We start from the raw sequence: 19,464 nt of genomic DNA on the forward strand, positions 1-19,464 counted from the left end.
TTATATAGTAATGAATTTGTCCAATCATGATTCTTATACAGTAGATTTTTAGTGACTTTATTTTAACAGATTATATGTATTTCAAAACATGTAAAGGAAACAAATCTGTTGATCTGAGTTATAAAGGATAGTGATCTCTCTTTTTTCTTTTGTTAATTAGAGATTGTAATAGATCTTATTACACTGGTAAATCAAATAGGGAAATATAAATATCGTACAAGAGATATAACTTTCTTCAGTGAAGAGGGCTAATTCTTCCTCTCCGAGGAACCAAAGCTGCAAAGGAACTCAACAAAAAGAAAAATTGTGAATTTTTCTAAGTCAACGTACGTGTTTACGATATACTTTGTAGTTATGTTAAATGTGTAAAGTTCTTTGAAAAGAATGTTAAATGTGTAATATTTTTAGACCATTTAATGTTAAAAAATAGTTTTAGACCATAGAGTGTCATTTTGGGATATAAAGTATATTGTCTGATCTTCTTTTTTTTGGGGGCAAAATCTTCTATTTTCTTTGTCAGAGAAGGAGATGAAAAACGGAGCTATTGTAAATAAGATGGCTCGAGTCATGACTCAGGTTTTCGTTCTGATATTTCTTCTTCAAGGTGTTCATTCCCGAACGTCACGGTTCGTTCTCGTAACTTCTGTCTTTCACTGAGTCGGGTTCTTACGGTAGATTATCGATTGTCATACGCTAGTGAATTTTTTTTTTAATATGAAGGGACAGATGATAATTGTCTGTTGTTTAACTAAAATTCTTCATTTTTTAATTATTTATTCTTCCTGTTACAGAAACAAATCGAATATCGCTAAACCGGGACAAAACCTCGCATCTCCCCCGGTTACGCTTAAGAAAATTGGCCTTAACCAAGTACGGTCGAAGTTCTTATTTCATCTTCTCATATTCGGTTTAAATATGCTACTAGAATATTTTATTATTTTTATGAAATGTTTTATTCTTTTAGAATATACTTCGGTCCAAAAAAATAATACTCCAGGTATTATTTTGCTTACTTTGTTGTTTTAGTTTGTTGAGTACATGAGATTTGTTGCTTGCTTTGTTGTTTTATTAAGGTTGTCGTTGATAATGGTATCATCCAAGTCACCTTCTCGAATCCATCAGGCTTAATAACTGGAATCAAGTATAATGGTTTTAACAATGTGTTGAACGATGAAATCGAGGATCGCGGGTACGATATAAATTCATATAAAAAAAAGATATAAATTTACATAGCTTTTGATAAAAGTATTAATATGTTTCGCTTGATATTTATTTATTATACATAGGTATTGGGATGTAGTATGGTATGAACCAGAAAAAAACCCGCAAACAGATTTGTGAGTATTAAAATTTCTCTTTGTATATTTTTGTTCATATATAATCCAAATAATCATTTATTTTACACATATATAATTTACTTCACAAAACATATTTGTTCCTGATAATATTATGTTTTAACAGTTTGAAAGGAGAAAAAATCGATATTATAAATCAAACAAGTGAGCATGTCGAAATTTCATTTTCAAGAACATGGACTATGGCTCGACGTGGCTCGATAGCCCCATTAAACGTTGATAAAAGGTACATCAATTTGCAACAGAAAAAAAGTTACAAGATTTCGTTTCGATTAAGTTAAATATAGATCGATCATTTAAAATATTTTCTTTGGAAAGATATATTATTCGACGCGGTGTATCTGGAGTGTATATGTACGCTGTGTTAGAGAGGTTAAAAGGCTGGCCGCAAGTGGAGATGGACCAAACTAGAATTGTCTTCAAGCTTGACACAACAAAGTAACAATTATGAAAAAAAACAATTATGTTTATTAAAATTTTAATTAATGTTTGATTCCAAAAATATTGTGGCTAATAAATTTTATTTTTTCCTTCTTACGCAATTTTTTTGTCAGATTCGATTTTATGGCTATATCAGATAATCGGCAGAAAGTTATGCCTTCTGATGCAGATCGAAATATCAACAATGGCATTGCCGCTCCATTGGCTTACAAAGAAGCGGTTCGGTTGATGAATCCACAAAATCATACGCTTAAAGGGCAGGTATAAAAAATTCGATCCATAAATTTTTCTAGATACAGAATCAAATTTCGACTCCACTAAAATAAATAAATGTGTATAAACCTTAACTATTTAAACCAGACTCCTAATATAGTAACAAGGTAAATGATTGGTTGTGAAAAAAAAAAGTGAATGGTTGTGACGCAGGTTGACGATAAGTATATGTACTCGATAGAAAGCAAGGACAACAAAGTACATGGTTGGATCTCTTCTGACCAACGTGTCGGCTTCTGGATGATTACTCCTAGCGATGAGTTCCGTGCTTGTGGGCCCGTCAAACAAGATCTCACTTCTCATGTTGGACCCACTGTACTTTCTGTGAGTCATCCTTTCTCATTAAACACACAATCTATTATTAACAAAACAAAATGTATTATTCATATTTTAAAGTTTTTTTTCTTTTTGGTAAACATGTTAAGAGTCATATTTTAAAGTTGGACTGGCCTAAACTAAAACTAAAATACGAATAGTGACCAGAGAACAACGAAAAATAATATATTTTCTAACATTTCTAAAAAATATCACTATTTATAAGGAATAAATTTTTTTTATTCTCTACCATTCTTTTTTTTTGTAGAAAAATAAAAAAGAAAACTATTCCTTGTTAAATTTGAGATGGAATAACCATTCCTTTTCACTCATGTAATTTTATTCCTTTGTGTTCATTTCCTATTCGTTGTTCTTGTTTTCAGAATGATCACCAGTCGAACCCTAAGAAAATTCGGTTTCTTTTCTATATAAATTTTTTATGATGTATTCCCTTTTTTATATAAGATGCAAAAAGTTAAAACCTATAATTTTCATAAACTTTTAGTTTTCTTGATTTTAGCTAAAAATTTAATAAACTAAATATATATAATTTTAGTTTAAATGAATGAATAAAAATAATGTTGATTCAGTGAACTTGAAATCTCCGGCTCGATTTGGAACGTAGACATTTAAAAAAAAAATCAATCTGCTGATTCAGTGAACTGTATATTTCATTTTTTTCTCTTAATTATTTGGATGTAATTAATATATTGTGCTTTTAGATGTTTACAAGTGTACATTACGTGGGAAAAGAAATGAATACAGCTTATGCAAGCAGTGAGCCGTGGAAGAAAATGTTCGGTCCTGTTTTTGTTTATCTCAATTCTCCCTCCTCTAGTGATCTCCTTTGGACGGATGCTAAACGACAGGTCTCGATATGGTGTGCTTTCAATTAGTTTGTATTGTCACAATTATTGTTATTTACATTTACAATGTTGAATTAATTATTTAGATGGCTGCCGAGGTTCAAAGCTGGCCTTATGACTTCGTGAAGTCAGTTGATTACCCTCTTCACCACCAAAGAGGAACAGTCGAGGGTCAACTATTTGTCACGGACAGGTTAACAAATATATTCCTCTGACCTTTTCTTTCAAATATTACATATCTTCAGAATATCATTTAATTCCAAATGTGTGAAACACTGGTTTAAGAAAAAACATTGAATTTTGTAGTTACAAAAGCAAGTCGAAGTTATACGGGGAGTTTGCTTTTGTGGGTTTAGCACTACCTGGTCAAGCTGGTTCATGGCAAACCGAAAACAAGGTATTATATTGTTGTTTTGTTATACAAATAATATTTGGCATGCCGGCTATATGCTACAGCCATCTAAGTTTTGGTATGAGAATTTTCGAAGACTAAAAGATATTTTCCTCCGTTCCACGAAGATAGACTTTTTAGTATTTTCACACATATTAAGAAAACACATTAAACTACCATTATAAATGTATCATTTTCTGTAATTTTCAATAACTTTTAACCAATATTAATTCAATAAAGTCAATTAATTTTTTTGAAGTTTACAATTTTTCATAGAAAACACAAAAAATACATTTTTGTGAAATAATTTTTTTTTCAAAAAAGTCTATCATTAAAGAACGGAGAGAGTATTTATTTTATGCTATATAACGGCTTAATATCTGGACTTGACAACAAGACGACAGTAAAGAGTAAAGACTGATTAATAACGGCTTTTAATAATTTTAAATTTTAATTATGGACAAAGGGATATCAATTTTGGACACGAGCAGACAAAATGGGGAGGTTCGCAATAGCAAATGTGAGACCAGGAAGTTATAGCCTCTACGCATGGGTTGTCGGATTTATTGGAGACTATAAATACGAGCGCGACATTATCATCACACCAGGTATATTTCATTTACTTGCATACAAAAATGTAGCATGTGTGTAAGTAAAGTCCACTTTAGATCCGACAAAAGAAGCATTAATGTCCGTTAGTTCATAAATTATTAGCTAATATCCAAAAATGTGGTACACAACAAGGGCAAGTTATTCGTTTCATAGCGTGTTTGTTTTGGTGTAGGCAAGGAGATAAACGTAGGACCAATAGTGTACGAGCCGCCAAGAAATGGTCCGACGCTGTGGGAAATCGGGGTACCGGATCGGACCGCAGCAGAATTCAATATTCCAGATCCGGATCCAACCCTTCTGACCAAACTCTATCTTAGTAACGCAAATCCTTCTCAAGACAGGTACGTATATAATTAAGCACCCGGTCGGATATGATTTACATTGTACTTCTCATATATACTAAATGGTGTTTCATCTATATAACAATGCAGATTTAGACAATATGGTCTATGGAATCGTTACAGTGTTTTGTATCCTCGAAAAGATCTTGTTTTTACTGCTGGAGTAAGTGACTATAAAAAAGATTGGTTCTATGCACATGTCAACAGGTAATATATATTTGAAGTTCAAAATTTTTTATATTCACTTAAATCTTTTGATTTTTAAATATTTTTCTACAATACAGATATTCTGGAAAAGAGAAATACCAAGCAACGACATGGAAAATAGTGTTCAATTTAAAAACAATGATTAAAACAGGAAATTACACACTTCGAATGGCTTTGGCTGCAGCCACGAATGCGGATTTATTTGTTCGGGTTAACGAAGCTAATTCCAATCCTATTTTCACGAGCGGGTTAATAGGTCGGGATAACGCGATCGCTAGGCATGGAATTCATGGTCTATACAGATTGTACAGTATCGATGTTCAAAGAAAGTTGCTTAGGGTTGGTGATAATACATTTTTTCTTACTCAAAATCGGAATACTAGTTTGTTTACAGGTGTTATGTACGACTATCTTCGTTTGGAAGGTCCATATTAAGTATAATTAATAAATTAATAAAAGATGAGTGAATTAATTTACTCACAATTTATTTATTAGTTAATATAGCTTCAAATTTCATGGATATTAATTATAATGCATTTTATGGCTACATAAAATAATAGTTACCATTAAAATTATGGCTAATTGTAGTTAAGATAGACGCAAATTCAGTTTTTGCTATTTATGGATATCATTGAACGGAAACAATGGATAATGTTGGAACGATATTCAGAAACTCAAAACTAAAAAAAAAGTTTGTGGTTGCGCGTAGATGTTCATCAAATAACCACAAAATTTTCACGTACTTACAGTAAAATTCGCAGTTGTAACCAGTTTTTCTTGATAATAAATACACCTCCAATTTGGATCAGAGTTATAAAACATAGTGACTGTAAAAACAAAAAAAAAATTGGTAAATCAAAAAACAAAAAAAAATTGTACAAGTGATACAAATTTCTTCAGTGGAGAAGGCTCATCATAAGAATTACAGCTGAAAAGGAACTCAATAAATAGAAAAAATAGGGAAATCATATAAGACAACGTACGTATTTATGGATCATTTCTAGTATGTTAAGTGTGTAAATAGTTTTAGACCATAGAGTATCATTTGGGGATAAGAAAGCATATCGTCTGATATTGTGTTTTCTTTGTCGGAGGTTCAGTGAATTAGCCAAGGAGATGAGAAACGGAGCTCCGGTAATGAAGTTGGGTCGGGTCATGACTCAGGTTTTTGTTCTGATATTCCTTCTTCAAGGTGTTCATTCCCGAACGTTACGGTACGTTCTTGTAACTTGTATGTCTTTCACTTAGTCGGGTTCTACATACGAACTTATATCTATTAGATTATCGATTTTCATACGCTAGTGAATATTTTAGGAAAAATGGAAGGCATATACATAATAATTGTGTTTTTTTGTCTGATTTTTTGTGTTTGTGGAATTATATTGGTTCTATGTCTCAATCTAGTTTTATTTCGTGTTTATCCTCTTTTTATAAAAAAAACCGTGTTTATCCTCAAAATTCAGATGTTTAAAGTAATTAAATTCTTTCCCCTTTCGTATATAATCCTCAGTTGAATTTACACATTAGTCATTCAAGCGAGCATTTTGAACATGTTTAATTGAATTTCTCAGTTTTTCTTTATTTTTAATTGTTTATTTTTCCTATTACAGAAGCGAATCAAATAATGCCGCGGTTACGGTTAACACATCTGGCGATAAACAAGTACGGTCGAAGTTTATATTCTATCTTCTTCATTTTTCTTTGGGTCAAAATATTCTATCTTCTAGTACCTCGTTTAAATATACTACTAGAATGTTTTATTCCTTTTTAATAAAAGAATTTATTATTTTGATATATCATAATACGTCGGTCCAAAAAAATTGTTATACATGAGATTTGTTGCTTACTTCGTTGTTTTTTTTAAGGTGGTTGTTGATAATGGTATAATCCAAGTCACCTTCTCGAATCCAGCGGGCTTAGTTACTGGAATCAAGTATAAAGGCTTTGACAATGTGTTGAACGAAAAAATCAAGAATCGAGTGTACGATAAGTTTTCTTTTTTTGCTAAAATGTTATATAGCTTTTGAGAAAAGTATTAAAATGTTTCGTTTGATAAATTATTATTTTATTATATATATATAGGTATTGGGATATAGTATGGTATGAACCAGGACAAGTATCGCAGACAGATTTGTGAGTGTTAAAATCTCTCTTCTTATATTTTTGTTCATATATAAGAAAATAATACCTAGTATACAAATTTAAAATTTTAGTCTCCTTTTTGGAAAACATGTGTATTTATTTCCGATGAATATTATGTTTTAACAGTTTAATAGGAGAAAAGTTCAAAATAATAAGTCAAACAAGTGAGCAAGTCGAAATTTCATTTTCTAAAACATGGGATACCTCTCGACGCGGCTCGACAGTCCCATTAAACGTGGATAAAAGGTACATCAATTTTCAACAGAAAAAGTCACTATTTTCTGATAAGTTAAATATAGATTCTCTTTTTTTTTCTAACAACCGACTCATTAATAGAAGGCATCACATAATAGGAACACTGTCAAGCAAAGCTCTTTTAGCTAGAGCATCAGCTGCGTGCTCTTGATATAGATTAATTTAAAATAATTTTCTTTAACAGATATATTATTCGACGCGGTGTAATCGGAGTGTATATGTACGGTGTGTTAGAGAGGTTAGAAGGTTGGCCGGCAGTAACAATGGACCAAACCAGAATCGTCTACAAGCTTAACGCAACAAAGTAAGTATTAAGTATCTTGTTCAAAAAAAAGTATTATGTTTTCTTAAAAATTTAATCAACGTTGTGGTTGATAAATTTGTTTTCCTCTCTTACGAAACAAATTTTTCAGGTTCGATTATATGGCTGTAGCAGATCGTCGACAGAATCTAATGCCTTTAGAAGCAGATCGAAATCTCACCGATGGTAGTGCCGCTACATTGGAATACAAAGAAGCGGTTCGGTTGGTAAAACCACAAAATAAATTATTTAAAGGGCAGGTATATAAAAATCGATCCACAAAATTTGTATAGTTTAATTCATATTAAATCAAGTTTCGACTACACAATTAATACGAAACTGTATATAAATCTTAAAACATTTTTGAACGCCGACTATAGATAATACCGCTAATACCAAACTACATTGAAATCATTTTCATTTGTGTAAATATACATAGCCATATAAGGAATCATAAATATGCTTTGAACCATTAAATAAGTCGTTGATACAAAAAAATAATTAAATAAGTCAAATTAAACATTAGATAAGTGATTGGTTGTGACGCAGGTTGACGATAAGTATCTTTACTCAATGGAAGGCAAGGACAACAGACTACATGGTTGGATCGCTTCTGAACAACGTGTTGGCTTCTGGATTATTACTGCCAGCAACGAGTTCCGTACTTGTGGGCCCGTCAAACAAGAACTCACTTCTCATGTTGGACCCACCTTACTTTCTGTGAGTCCATTCTTTCTCAGTTAAGACACAGTATATGTTTATAAGGTAGTGTTATTATCAACTATTTCTTTTATAAAAAAACTAATTTAACAAAAAAAGGATTTTTAATAATGTTGATTCAGTGGATATATATATTTCATTGTATTCTCTTAATTATTCGTATTTAACTAAGAATATTTGGTTTTAGATGTTTACAAGTACACACTATGCGGGAAAAGAACTCAACACAACTTACGCAAGCGATGTGCCGTGGAAGAAGATGTTTGGTCCTGTCTTTGTTTATCTTAACTCTGCCCCCTCTCATGATCTCATGTGGACCGATGCTAAACGACAGGTCTTGTTATCGTGTGAAATCAATTAGTTTGAATCATCATGGTTATTCTTATTTACATTGTTAAATCATTAAATCAATTGTTTAGTTGGCTGCCGAGGTTAAAAGCTGGCCTTATGACTTCGTGAAGTCAGTAGATTACCCTCTTCGCCAACAAAGAGGAACAGTCAAGGGTCAACTATTTGTCATGGACAGGTAAACAAATATATTACTATGATTTTTTTTTCTTTTAAATATTGTCTTACATATCTTCTGAATACTCATTTAAATCTAAATGTGTGAAATTCTGTTTTTATAGCTTCAAAAGCAAGTCGAAGTTAAATGGAGAGTTTGCTTTTGTGGGTTTAGCATTACCTGGCGAAGTTGGTTCATGGCAAACCGAAAACAAGGTATTACATTTTTATGTTTAGTTATAATAAGTATTGGCATGCCGACTATATGTTATAGGCAGTAGTCTAAGTTTTGATATGAAAAATTTCGATGACTAAAAGATATTTATTAATTTCTTGCCACATAACTCGTTGTATAACGATTTAATACATGGACTTGACTATATGATATTAGAGTATTGTTATCGGTAGAACTCTTCCAAGAATTCTAGATTTTGATCCGCAATTCGGATTATTTTTTGATTCAGTAGACATATATTTTTAATATATAAAAGTATACTTGGTTTGCATAAAAACTATTAATTTATATGGTTTTGATATAGCATTTGCGTTTTGGAATTTTTTCAAAATATATTTGAAGATAAAATTTGTGGGTTTAATAGTCTAAAAATAGGAAATGAGGTAAATATATTGTTATTAGAAAGATTCTTGTCACATTTATTTATATGTATATTAACTATCAAACTACATAAATATAAAACCTAGTAAATAAAATACTGTTATATGTTATTATTATAAGCGAATGATGTCGTAATAAGGGGATTGACTAAACCACAAAATTTGATATGTATCTCATGTTACTTTGTATTGTTAAGAAAAAATTAGGTAATTAAGATCAGAAAATAATTAGCTAATGAATAGATCCAACAACCTTGTTTAAATAGATTTTTTTGAATTATTATGTTTTAGTAGCATAAACTAGATTCTGATCCACCTTTAAAAAGGGCGGATATATTTTTTGTTTTACATTTTTTTAGAAATTTAATTTTTATATTTGTATTTTAGTCATATGTATATTTTTCTTTGTATAATATTTTTCTTAAATGATTAATAAGAGATTTTAATAATTGTATTAAAATATTTGGACCACACCTATATCAATAGGTCATGTTCATGTTTTAATAGAATAGATAAAAATTTTAAATAAAGAAAATTGATACCAATCACATCATGACAAATAAGCATGAAGATCTATAATTTGTTACGAGTCTAGACAGTTTATGCTCTCTCCTTTTTCTATTTTTCATTTTTTTTTTAATATGCAGAGCTTTGGTGTAACACCACCATTGTGAATTCACAGCGTTTTTAATAGTTATAAATATTAATTTTGGACAAAGGGATATCAATTTTGGACAAAAGCAGACAAAATGGGGATGTTCACAATAGCGAATGTGAGACCTGGGACATATAACCTCTTCGCATGGGCTGCCGGACATATTGGCGACTATAAATACGAGCGTGAAATTATAATTACACCAGGTATGTTTAATTTATTTGCGTACAAATGTAACTTCTTTCATGTGACTCATGTGTGTAAGTATAGGCCCCTATAGATCCGACTAGAGATAATTCATTTGTTCATTACGTGTAGGTAAGGCAATAAACGTAGGATCCTTAGTGTATGAGCCGCCAAGAAGTGGTCCGACGCTGTGGGAGATCGGTGTACCGGATCGGACCGCCTTAGAATTCAATATCCCAGATCCGGACCCAGCCCTTGTGACCAAACTATATGCTAATCACCCAAATGCTCCTGAAGACAGGTAATATAAATTAAGCACCCGGTCAGAAACGATTCGCAGTATTGTTTTCAAATATATACTAAAAGGTGTTTTATCTATGTAACGTTACAGATTTAGACAATATGGTCTATGGGATCGTTACAAAGTATTGTATCCTCGAGAAGATGTTACTTTTACTGTTGGAGTGAGTGACTATAAAAAAGATTGGTTCTTTGCACATCTCAACAGGTAAGATATATTTAAATTTCAAAATGTTTTATTTTCACTTAATATATTGATTCGAAAATATATTCTGTGAAACAGGAGAGCTGGAGAAAAGAAACTTCAAGCAACGACATGGAAAATTGTTTTTAACTTAAAACAAGTGTCCCAAACTGGAAATTATACTCTTCGAATGGCTTTGGCTGCAGCCAACACTGCCGATATATTAGTTCGGGTCAACGAACCTAGCTCCAAACCTATGTTTAGGACTGGGTTAGTAGGTCGGGATAACGCGATTGCTAGACATGGAATTCATGGGTTATACAGATTGTTCAATATAGACGTTCAGAGAAAGTTGCTTAAGGTTGGTGACAATACGATTTTTCTCACTCAAAACCGGGTCACTAGTATTTTTACAGGTGTCATGTATGATTATCTTCGATTGGAAGGTCCTTCGGGAGCCGTATAATCTCTTAATACGTAATAGATAAGAGTGATGTGAGAGTTTATTTTTTTTATCTTTTTAATAAAAACGTGAGTGTTTATTTTTTTAATAAGAAGATTTGTTATAAATAATCAATAATTTTTGTAACCAGTGAAATAAAGATTTTGACTATTACATTCTTTCAAAGTTAACGAAAATTTTACTCTTCATTTTGTTTTCATCAAGTTATTATATATAATGTTTTTTAAACAAAAAAATAAAATGACAACATATATACATGTAACTCTTTAGTAATAGATAAAATAGTACAACGCTCATCATCATGATATTTTTAGTATATTTATAATATTCTATTTTATTAAAGGTCTATTTAGGTGAATATACAAATTCAGTGTCGAAATTGGTAAAGTGTGCATTTTTATAATTAATTTGCGAACCTTGTGATCGACATGGTTGAAATTACAGTAGTAGCCTCACGTACGTATTGGAAACTATTTCTCTTTCCCCGTAGCCGGTTTTCTTGTCTCTTTCTGATAATAAGCACGCTGTTCGACACTGACTGATAAAAAAAATAGATCAACTTTAAGTATTGTAAAACATGAGGCTCGTAAAGCACATTATTATTTGTCCACACTACTATCAACGGTTAGATAAAAAATGAGCAAATATTTTCGAAACTCACAAGTATTACGGTTGGTAACGGGCCTCCTCCATGATTCTCCTTCTTCGTCAATCTCCAGCACGCTCCAAGTCGGAGCTCTCCTCCACGCAATCCACCGTGGAAGCTCTGAAATCGCCCTGCTCAGCTCCACCGCGTGGCCGTGCTCTTCGTCGCCGTCGGGATCGAGCCTCGCCGTCAGAATCAAGTCGAGGCGTTGCAGATGGAAGAGAAGCTTGGTCGGATCAACAATGGTGACTTATAGACCATTTGAACATCATGACCTTAAACATTCGGCTATTCACGCTTTGACCCTAAAACTCTTGACAATGCAGATATGTCCTCACGACTCAAGCCCTGGACTTTTGATTGTGCAATATAACCCAAGCGAACATTCCCAAATTGCGACATTTGTCCAGGATTCTTGTATTCTTTCGTTTATGCCCCAAAAGTATCTGATTTCCAACAATTACCCCAAATTAGTTAAAAAATTATACGGAAATGTAACCCCCTTGACAAATTAGTTAACAAATTTATCACTAACCCCAAAATCATAATCTCAGTTAACCCATATAACAAATAATATAAGTTTGGTATTAGTAAAATCATTTTACCAAATAACTATTCATTAAGATTAAACTCAAGAATCCCCCACCAATATAGACAAGTTAATCGGAAACTGTAACCGGTTAAAAAAATGTATACCTTGACTTATCACTAACCTCAAAATCCCATCCTTGGTTAACCCAAATGAGAAACGTTTAAATTTACAATTATTAAACTAAATGCTCCAAATAACAATCCTTAGTTGAATTGGTTCACTATCTATTCTTTATTATGATTTATGTGTCACTGTAACCCCATTAGCAAAATGGTTAGAAATTATTATCAATAAACCCAAAATCACAACCTCAGTTAACCCAAATGGCAAAGGTTACAAGTTTGGTAGCATGAAGATAAATGAACCAAATACATACTCTTTATACATATGGTTCAAGTACTAGTAACTATTAATACAATAATTAGCACTAAACCCAAAATCACAACCTCGATTAACCCATTACAATCAAATAATATTTATGAATACCCATTATAATCAAATAATACATAGATAATCTGACTTTTCATGTTGATAGCTAGAAAATAGTTATTGTATATGTATTTTAAATGCACAACATAATTGGACAATGTATTATAGATTCAGGTTGAGTTAATATAAAAGGTAATATGCATGTGTAAATCATAACCGGATATTAAAAAGTAATCTGGATACAATAACGCCGTCAGCAAAACACTAAACCCTAAACCCTGAATACTAAATCATTGGGTAAACCATAAACCCTTGGATAAATCCTAAACCCTAGGGTAAACCCTAAACCCTTGGGTAAACCATAAATCTGTGAATAAATCCTACAACCTAAATCAAAACACTAAACACTAAATTTTAAAAACACTAAACCCTTAATCCCTTCGACAAATCCTAAACCCTAGGGTTTATGGCTTATCCAAGGATTTAGAGTTTAGTGTTTAGTATTTAGGGTTTAGTGTTTTGCCGACGGCGTTAAAAATATTTTAAAAAAATATTTTTTTTAGCAACTACTACTATTTTATTTTTTTTAGCAACTACTACTATTTTTTTATCAAAGGGTTTAGGGGTTAGGATTAAGGGTTTAGGGATTAGGATTAAGTTTAGGTTTTTTAAGATTTAGTGTTTACTGTTTTTGATTTAGTGGGTTTACCCAAGATTTAGTGTTTACTGTTTTTAAATTATTATTTTTTACAATTATTACTAATTTTTATTTATTTTTACCTCTTAATTTTGAAAACATAATATAACTTGATAATATTTTATTTCATTTTTGAAAGATACTGAATATGAAATAACAAATTCATATTGGTTGGTGAATCTGTAACAATAACTATTTTTAGGCTGAGAAGACTATTTCAATAAGTCATATATACATTTTGGATTGGGCTTTTCATATTGCAATAGATTTATATGAATGCACATTGTAAACAAATAATACATAGATAATCCTGATTATAATGATTATTGTATCTATAATATGAATGTATATTACAACCAGGTAATACATCATAGGTTCGAATTAAGTTATTATAAATACGAAGCAATATGGACGTGGTAGCTTTTATCCAGATATTAAAAGAATAATCCGGCTAAAATTTGTAATAGCCAAGAAAATAATCCAGCTAAAATAATCCGGCTAAAACTAATTAAAAACATTAAACTAAAATCTAATTAACCAAAACATAATTAACCTAAACCTAATTAACCAAAACCTAATTAACCCTTAACCTAATTAACCAAAACTTAATTAACCCTAAACCTAATCTCTTTGCTGCCGTCTCCTCCTTCCTCCTTTGCCTCTCTTCTTGATGTCTTCCTTTGTTCTGTTTCCATCCCAACACCAGCGATAGCGATGACGACGGGGACGAGTTCGAGACCGGTGGTGACATGGGCAAGCTCGAGACCGGTGGTGACGGAGGCAAGCTCGAGACCGGTGACTACGGGTCGAGACGGATGCGAGCTCGAGACGTCTCCTCTTGCTCACGACAACCACTATTATCGCACGGGACGACTGATAAGTAATAACCCTAACCCCGACGGGTTTCTCTCCGTCGGCGAACATCATTTCCGGCAACGGTTCGGTTGTTTCATCTTCTACTTCTTCGGGGGAATCAACGAGTCGAGAAGCTACGATCTCTCGATTAGGGTTTACAACCTTTTTGGTGATAGAGAAATGAGGGAAAATGAACGGTCTAAGAAAATGACAATAAAGATATTGGATGATATGGGAGATTTTTGGTAAGGGATTTGTTTTCCAGTAATCGAAACTAGAGTAAGATACTGTTCCAAGCTGATGTCATGCTTATTAATTAAATCTTGCTCAACCGGTTGTGTGAGAGATATGTTAGAGAAAATATATATACCTATATTCCAGCTCACCACAGAACTAGGGATAGTATCGGTATTACTGGAAAATCAACAGTGCGTTCTCCATTTACCTAATTAAAAAGTGTATCATGTATATGTAGTGCAAAAACCCTTTATTAAATATGTTCGAAGAAAATACATTATAAGAAAAGACAAATGTTTTGTTACCCAAAAAAAAAAGAACACAAATGTTTATGAAAAACTAACATGTTAAAGCCCAATAGCGAAGTTTGAAGACTATCTATTCGATGGCGGCAAGCGGTGATTTTGCAGCTGAACATGGTATAAAAGCAGACATTGGAATCATATCCATGGAGTATGTGAGCACCGTCATGGATCGACTTGCAAAAGGAGACAACAAATATCGTTTTGTCATCGACATTGGTCACATTGCGAACACATTGGTTGCTACTACATCTTAGAACTAAAATGAAAAATATACAAAGACTTCTTGTTGAGACGTCACAAAATATTGAAATAATGGGTTTCACATCGATGTTCTCGTTATGTTCGTTTTTCTTTCCTTCTTGTTGAATTAAATTCATATGAAAAACATGGAAGGACATATCAATGAAAAAAAAACTATTTTAAATTATCGAAAGAGTTATTATTTGTGAATTGAGATAAGAAAAAAAAAACTCCATGTGATATTTCTTTGTTCGTTTGTATTACCCATGTGATATTTCTTTTCTGTAGTTTTTGCATTATTCATATTTTGAATATACACACACTGACTTGTCGAAATGAAACCTGGGTTTGCAAGTATGTGGTTGATAATTTTCGGTCCATTTGAATATTTGTGAGAAGGTCTATCCGTGAGTTGCATATCCCATCTGGAGATTAAATCTGTGTAGTTAATAGATTCCGATCTAACTTTTTTTATCAAAAAAAAAGTGTTGTTGATCATTTCCCACGTGTGGATTAGATTTTGCTCTCAATATAATTCCCTCCACACAAACTTTAAGTAGGCAAATGTATTATTTCAATTAGTTAAATGAGTTAGGCTTCAATTATTTCAATATCCAATTTATTTATTTTGGCTTATTTGGAAAAATATGAAGTCGAGTTTCATAATTTAAAATCCAACACACCTATAGTTTTTTTGGTAAAACTAAAACACCTATAGTTTGGCGTTTGGGTTTACAGTTAACAATGAATTTAGTTTCAAATATTCAGAAGGTGTGGATCCATTTGAAAAATTGTAAATTAGTATTTCAGAACATGATTTGAACATAAATCATTTATTTTTACTTTTGGAATTTAATGTTTATAATTTGCAACTGTAATTATCGATGAAGATATTTTAATCACGGTATTGTAAAATAGTTAAATTTGATCATAGATTTTTGCAGTACTATTTTCAATATTTTATTTAAAATAGATGATACTGTTTTAATTTATATCATTCAATAGCAGACAGAAAAATAAAATTTTAAAAGAAACTAAAAATTTTAAAAGAAACTAGCAATAATAAGAAACTAGCAATAATAAGAAACAAAACTTTGGGAAAGAAAAAATTCCTCTTTCTCTCTCCAAACTCTCTCAAAAAGAAAAAGAAAAAGCTCATCTTTCCTCCGGTTGCTCCGGTGGTTCTCCGCCGCCGTAGGCGTCTTGTTTTCTTTTTCCCTTTCTATCTCTTGCTTCCTCACTGGTCCATCCTTCCCTGCTGATATGTTTCCGACCCTGTTGTGATGAAGCTGAGCAGAAACAGAGGAATCTCTACCTCGGTGAGTGACCTTCAAGTATCTCTTGGCGGAGTGGTGTTGTCGAGACGAGGTTGGTTCTTGGGTGTACTGGCGGTGAAGTCGGCTTTTGGGTTGCGGAGTGGAGTAGATCTAGATTTTCAATTTCTAGATCTGTTTCTTCTGTGGCGGTGGGAGCGCGTGGTCGTGTGTGGGTGTCTCCTCTCTCTAGATTCGGTGGCTTGGTGTCTTGCTTCGGGTTGGTGAGGAGTTTTCCGGCGTAGGTGGTTTCGTTTTCTCGGGTCGAGTAGGTGAGACCTTCCTACCTTCTCCGGTTCTGTTGGGCTTCGGAGATTCTCCGGAGACGAGCTCGTGGTTGTGTTGGCTGCTGTGTAGTAGCTACTGCTGTTGTGTTGTTCGTGTACCACTGCCGTTCTCGGAGTTGAGGCGGGCCGTCTATGACCTGTTCTTGGTCTCCTCCGGCGGTTGATCCAACTTGTCACTCTCGGTCTTCGCCGCTTTTGGTGTTCGTTTTGCATCGGTTGATTATTTTTGGAGGGTCTTCCTTTTCGGTTCGTCGGAGTTGCTCACCGGCTCTCCCACGTTGGCGTAGCTTTGGCGTTGCTCTTGGAACTAGGTCTGGTTCTCGGGCTTAGTGTGAGGCGGCGTTTCTTAACCTCTTGTGGGTCATGGGAGGAACAGTTCGTCGAGGGAGCCTCACGTTTGGATATGTCATCCCAGCACCAGTGTTGAATCTTTTGGTTCACAATGGTGGGCTTATCCATAGTCTAATTGTAGGTTTGGAAGAACAACATCAGAATGTGGCTCTCACTGCACCCAGTTTTTGCTATGGTTCGCATTAGTTCTGAAGCCGAACCGAATAATGGTAACTTTTGGAGATTTAGGTGGAACTTCTGATGTCTTACATATTTCTATTGTCTTATCCATTCACCCATGTGCATTTTGATCATATAGACTAGGATTTAGCCACGTTTAGGTTGCATTTTGCATACATGAGTCTTTATCAGGTGTTGGAGTACCACATGGAGTTCTTGGAGGCATTTGGGTGCATTTTGAGCTAAAAAAAAGTGTTCTAGGTGATCATTGGACGAGCAGAGCATGGGAGCGACATCACGGAGCGACGCCATGAGGTCGCTCCAAACTACCTCTCAGAGCGACCTCGCTGGAGCGACCCCGAGAAGTCGCTCGCCATCTCATCCTGGTGGAAGCCGAGAACTGACCCGGAGCGACCTATCAGAGCGACCACTCCAGGTCGCTCCCGATCCAGAGCGACTTGGCCAGAATGACACCCCGAGGTCGCTCGCATGTCTATCGCGTGACGACAACACAATGGAGCCGGAGCGACCTCTCAGAGCGACCCACTGAGGTCGCTCCCGAAGCCCGAAGCGACTTGTCGAGGTCGCTCCGCATCTATTTGTTTGGCCGAATTCATGTTTTCTAAGGGCATTTTGGTCATTTCATTATGCATGTTTTTACTTTTGAAAACCTATGTTTTAAGTACCTTTAGCAGCCACCAGACAGATTATCTTTTGTTCTAAAGAAAAAACCTTTGGAAAGTTCATCTCTTGAATCATCTTTGTTCATCTAGTTATTGCAATTCTGTGTTTCCAATTCGTTGTTGTATCCCTCTGTATGATTAATCTGAAATCCAAAATGGGTTTAAGAGGAATCATGAAGAGTAGTGAGTAATTACCATTTGAATTCATGGGTTAGAAAGATTAAGGGTGATTAGGTTAGAGATAGGATGTTTTAGAGTAGATCATTCCAAAACCTTGCTAGTAGAGTAATCATAATGCATCTTCTGAGTTAGCTTCTCAAAAGTTGATCTTTAGGCATTTCCCACCCAAAAGGTGTTCGATGAAATGCCTGAAACAACTCTTCTAAGCTTTTAGCATATTTTGCCAAAGGCATTTGTTGTTAGAAGTGCTAAGATAGCCTTAGACCTGTTAGTAATGATTGCTTCCATATTATTCAACCAAAGACATTTGTTGTTTGAAATGTGTTTGTAAATGAACATTCATCTAGACATAGAGTTTGTTTAAGATCGTGTCTAAGCTTAAGGTTGATAGTTTGATTGTTCGTCTGCCATCCTTAGTTCGAAACTTGATCACCCAAGGTCTAATTCCTATGCCCATGAGTTCTCATTTTCCTTAGTTAAGAAAGTCAACTCATTTACCGTTTTTATTATTCTGAAACTGCATTAGTATTAATCATTAGTTTAGAAAACCCTTTAAATCATCGGTTGCACTTAGATTAAGTAAGTACTTGCATTCTCAGTGCTTGAAATCCCTTAGAATTGGTTCGGCAATCATTTATACTACAACATTGTCTTAGGAGCCTTGAAAACTCCTAACATCAAATTGGCGCCGTTGCCAAATTCTGAGTAGATTTGAACATTGAGATTTAGTCATTTGCTTGAGACTAAGTCATTTTTATTTTCTTTTGTTACTGATTCTCCTTCTTCACCTCCCTTTAATTTACAGGTGTATGAACTTGAGGAGCAGGGGTCTATCAAACCTAGTTCCAAGAGCCGCAGACATCAGAGCTTTAGAGAGAGAGTGTGCTAGAAAGAGAAGAGAAGAAGAGCAACTGTCTCACTTGCAGAGATTGGATACTGATATGGGAGACATACCTCAAAATGATGCCAACAACGTTCCACAAAACCAACAGCGAGCAGCTCGACCCATTGACACTTATGACCGCCCCAACATTCATGGTCATAGATTGGGAATCCGAGCACCAGCTGTAGCAGCCAACAACTTTGAGATCAAATCAGGACTCCTCAACGTGATCGAGAACAACAAGTATCTTGGCTTGGCTCTAGAGGACCCATTTGATCACTTGGGCAGGTTCGACAGCTACTGTGGGTTGTCAAAAACCAATGGTGTGTCTGAGGATGCCTTAAAGCTGAAGTTATTCCCTTTCTCTCTAGGGGATAAGGCACGACAGTGGGAGAAGTCTCTACCAAGCGACTCAATCACCACTTGGGATGACTGCAAGAAAGCTTTCTTGGAGAAGTTCTTCTCTACTTCAAGAACTGCT

General features: G+C 33.9%; 2 protein-coding genes across 2 annotated transcripts; both read left to right on the plus strand.

The window, feature by feature from the left end:
- The first annotated feature begins 528 nt into the window (after positions 1–528).
- On the plus strand, positions 529–5,267 carry LOC106420305 (probable rhamnogalacturonate lyase B). The gene is made up of 15 exons (XM_013861166.3): positions 529–626; positions 792–870; positions 1,074–1,189; positions 1,287–1,337; positions 1,462–1,581; positions 1,674–1,793; positions 1,910–2,057; positions 2,223–2,393; positions 3,107–3,253; positions 3,337–3,443; positions 3,557–3,647; positions 4,108–4,249; positions 4,426–4,594; positions 4,685–4,801; positions 4,879–5,267. The coding sequence occupies exons 1-15, from the start codon at positions 529–531 to the stop codon at positions 5,234–5,236; spliced, it is 2,034 nt and encodes a 677-aa protein (XP_013716620.2). The 3' UTR covers positions 5,237–5,267.
- A 353-nt stretch (positions 5,268–5,620) lies between these two features.
- LOC125605077 (rhamnogalacturonate lyase-like) lies at positions 5,621–11,208 on the plus strand. The gene is made up of 16 exons (XM_048775084.1): positions 5,621–5,780; positions 5,902–6,015; positions 6,412–6,463; positions 6,667–6,782; positions 6,884–6,934; positions 7,070–7,189; positions 7,383–7,502; positions 7,612–7,759; positions 8,049–8,219; positions 8,407–8,553; positions 8,639–8,745; positions 8,849–8,939; positions 10,058–10,199; positions 10,312–10,480; positions 10,571–10,687; positions 10,763–11,208. Exons 2-16 carry the CDS (start codon positions 5,918–5,920, stop codon positions 11,127–11,129), a joined length of 2,016 nt encoding a protein of 671 aa, XP_048631041.1. The 5' UTR covers positions 5,621–5,780; positions 5,902–5,917; the 3' UTR covers positions 11,130–11,208.
- The last annotated feature ends 8,256 nt before the right edge of the window (positions 11,209–19,464 follow it).

The sequence above is a fragment of the Brassica napus genome, unplaced genomic scaffold (assembly GCF_020379485.1).
Source record: "Brassica napus cultivar Da-Ae unplaced genomic scaffold, Da-Ae ScsIHWf_69;HRSCAF=117, whole genome shotgun sequence".
Lineage (NCBI taxonomy): Eukaryota > Viridiplantae > Streptophyta > Magnoliopsida > Brassicales > Brassicaceae > Brassica > Brassica napus.

Bases quoted from the DNA above. Each gene is read 5' to 3' on its own strand.
- LOC106420305 (XM_013861166.3), top strand. From the start codon at position 529: ATGAAAAACGGAGCTATTGTAAATAAGATGGCTCGAGTCATGACTCAG. The intron at 627-791 runs GTTCGTTCTCGT...TTCCTGTTACAG, and splicing joins GTTCATTCCCGAACGTCACG to AAACAAATCGAATATCGCTA. The intron at 4,595-4,684 runs GTACGTATATAA...ATAACAATGCAG, and splicing joins GCAAATCCTTCTCAAGACAG to ATTTAGACAATATGGTCTAT.
- LOC125605077 (XM_048775084.1), top strand. From the start codon at position 5,918: ATGAGAAACGGAGCTCCGGTAATGAAGTTGGGTCGGGTCATGACTCAG. The intron at 8,554-8,638 runs GTCTTGTTATCG...TCAATTGTTTAG, and splicing joins GGACCGATGCTAAACGACAG to TTGGCTGCCGAGGTTAAAAG. The intron at 8,940-10,057 runs GTATTACATTTT...TTTTGGACAAAG, and splicing joins CATGGCAAACCGAAAACAAG to GGATATCAATTTTGGACAAA.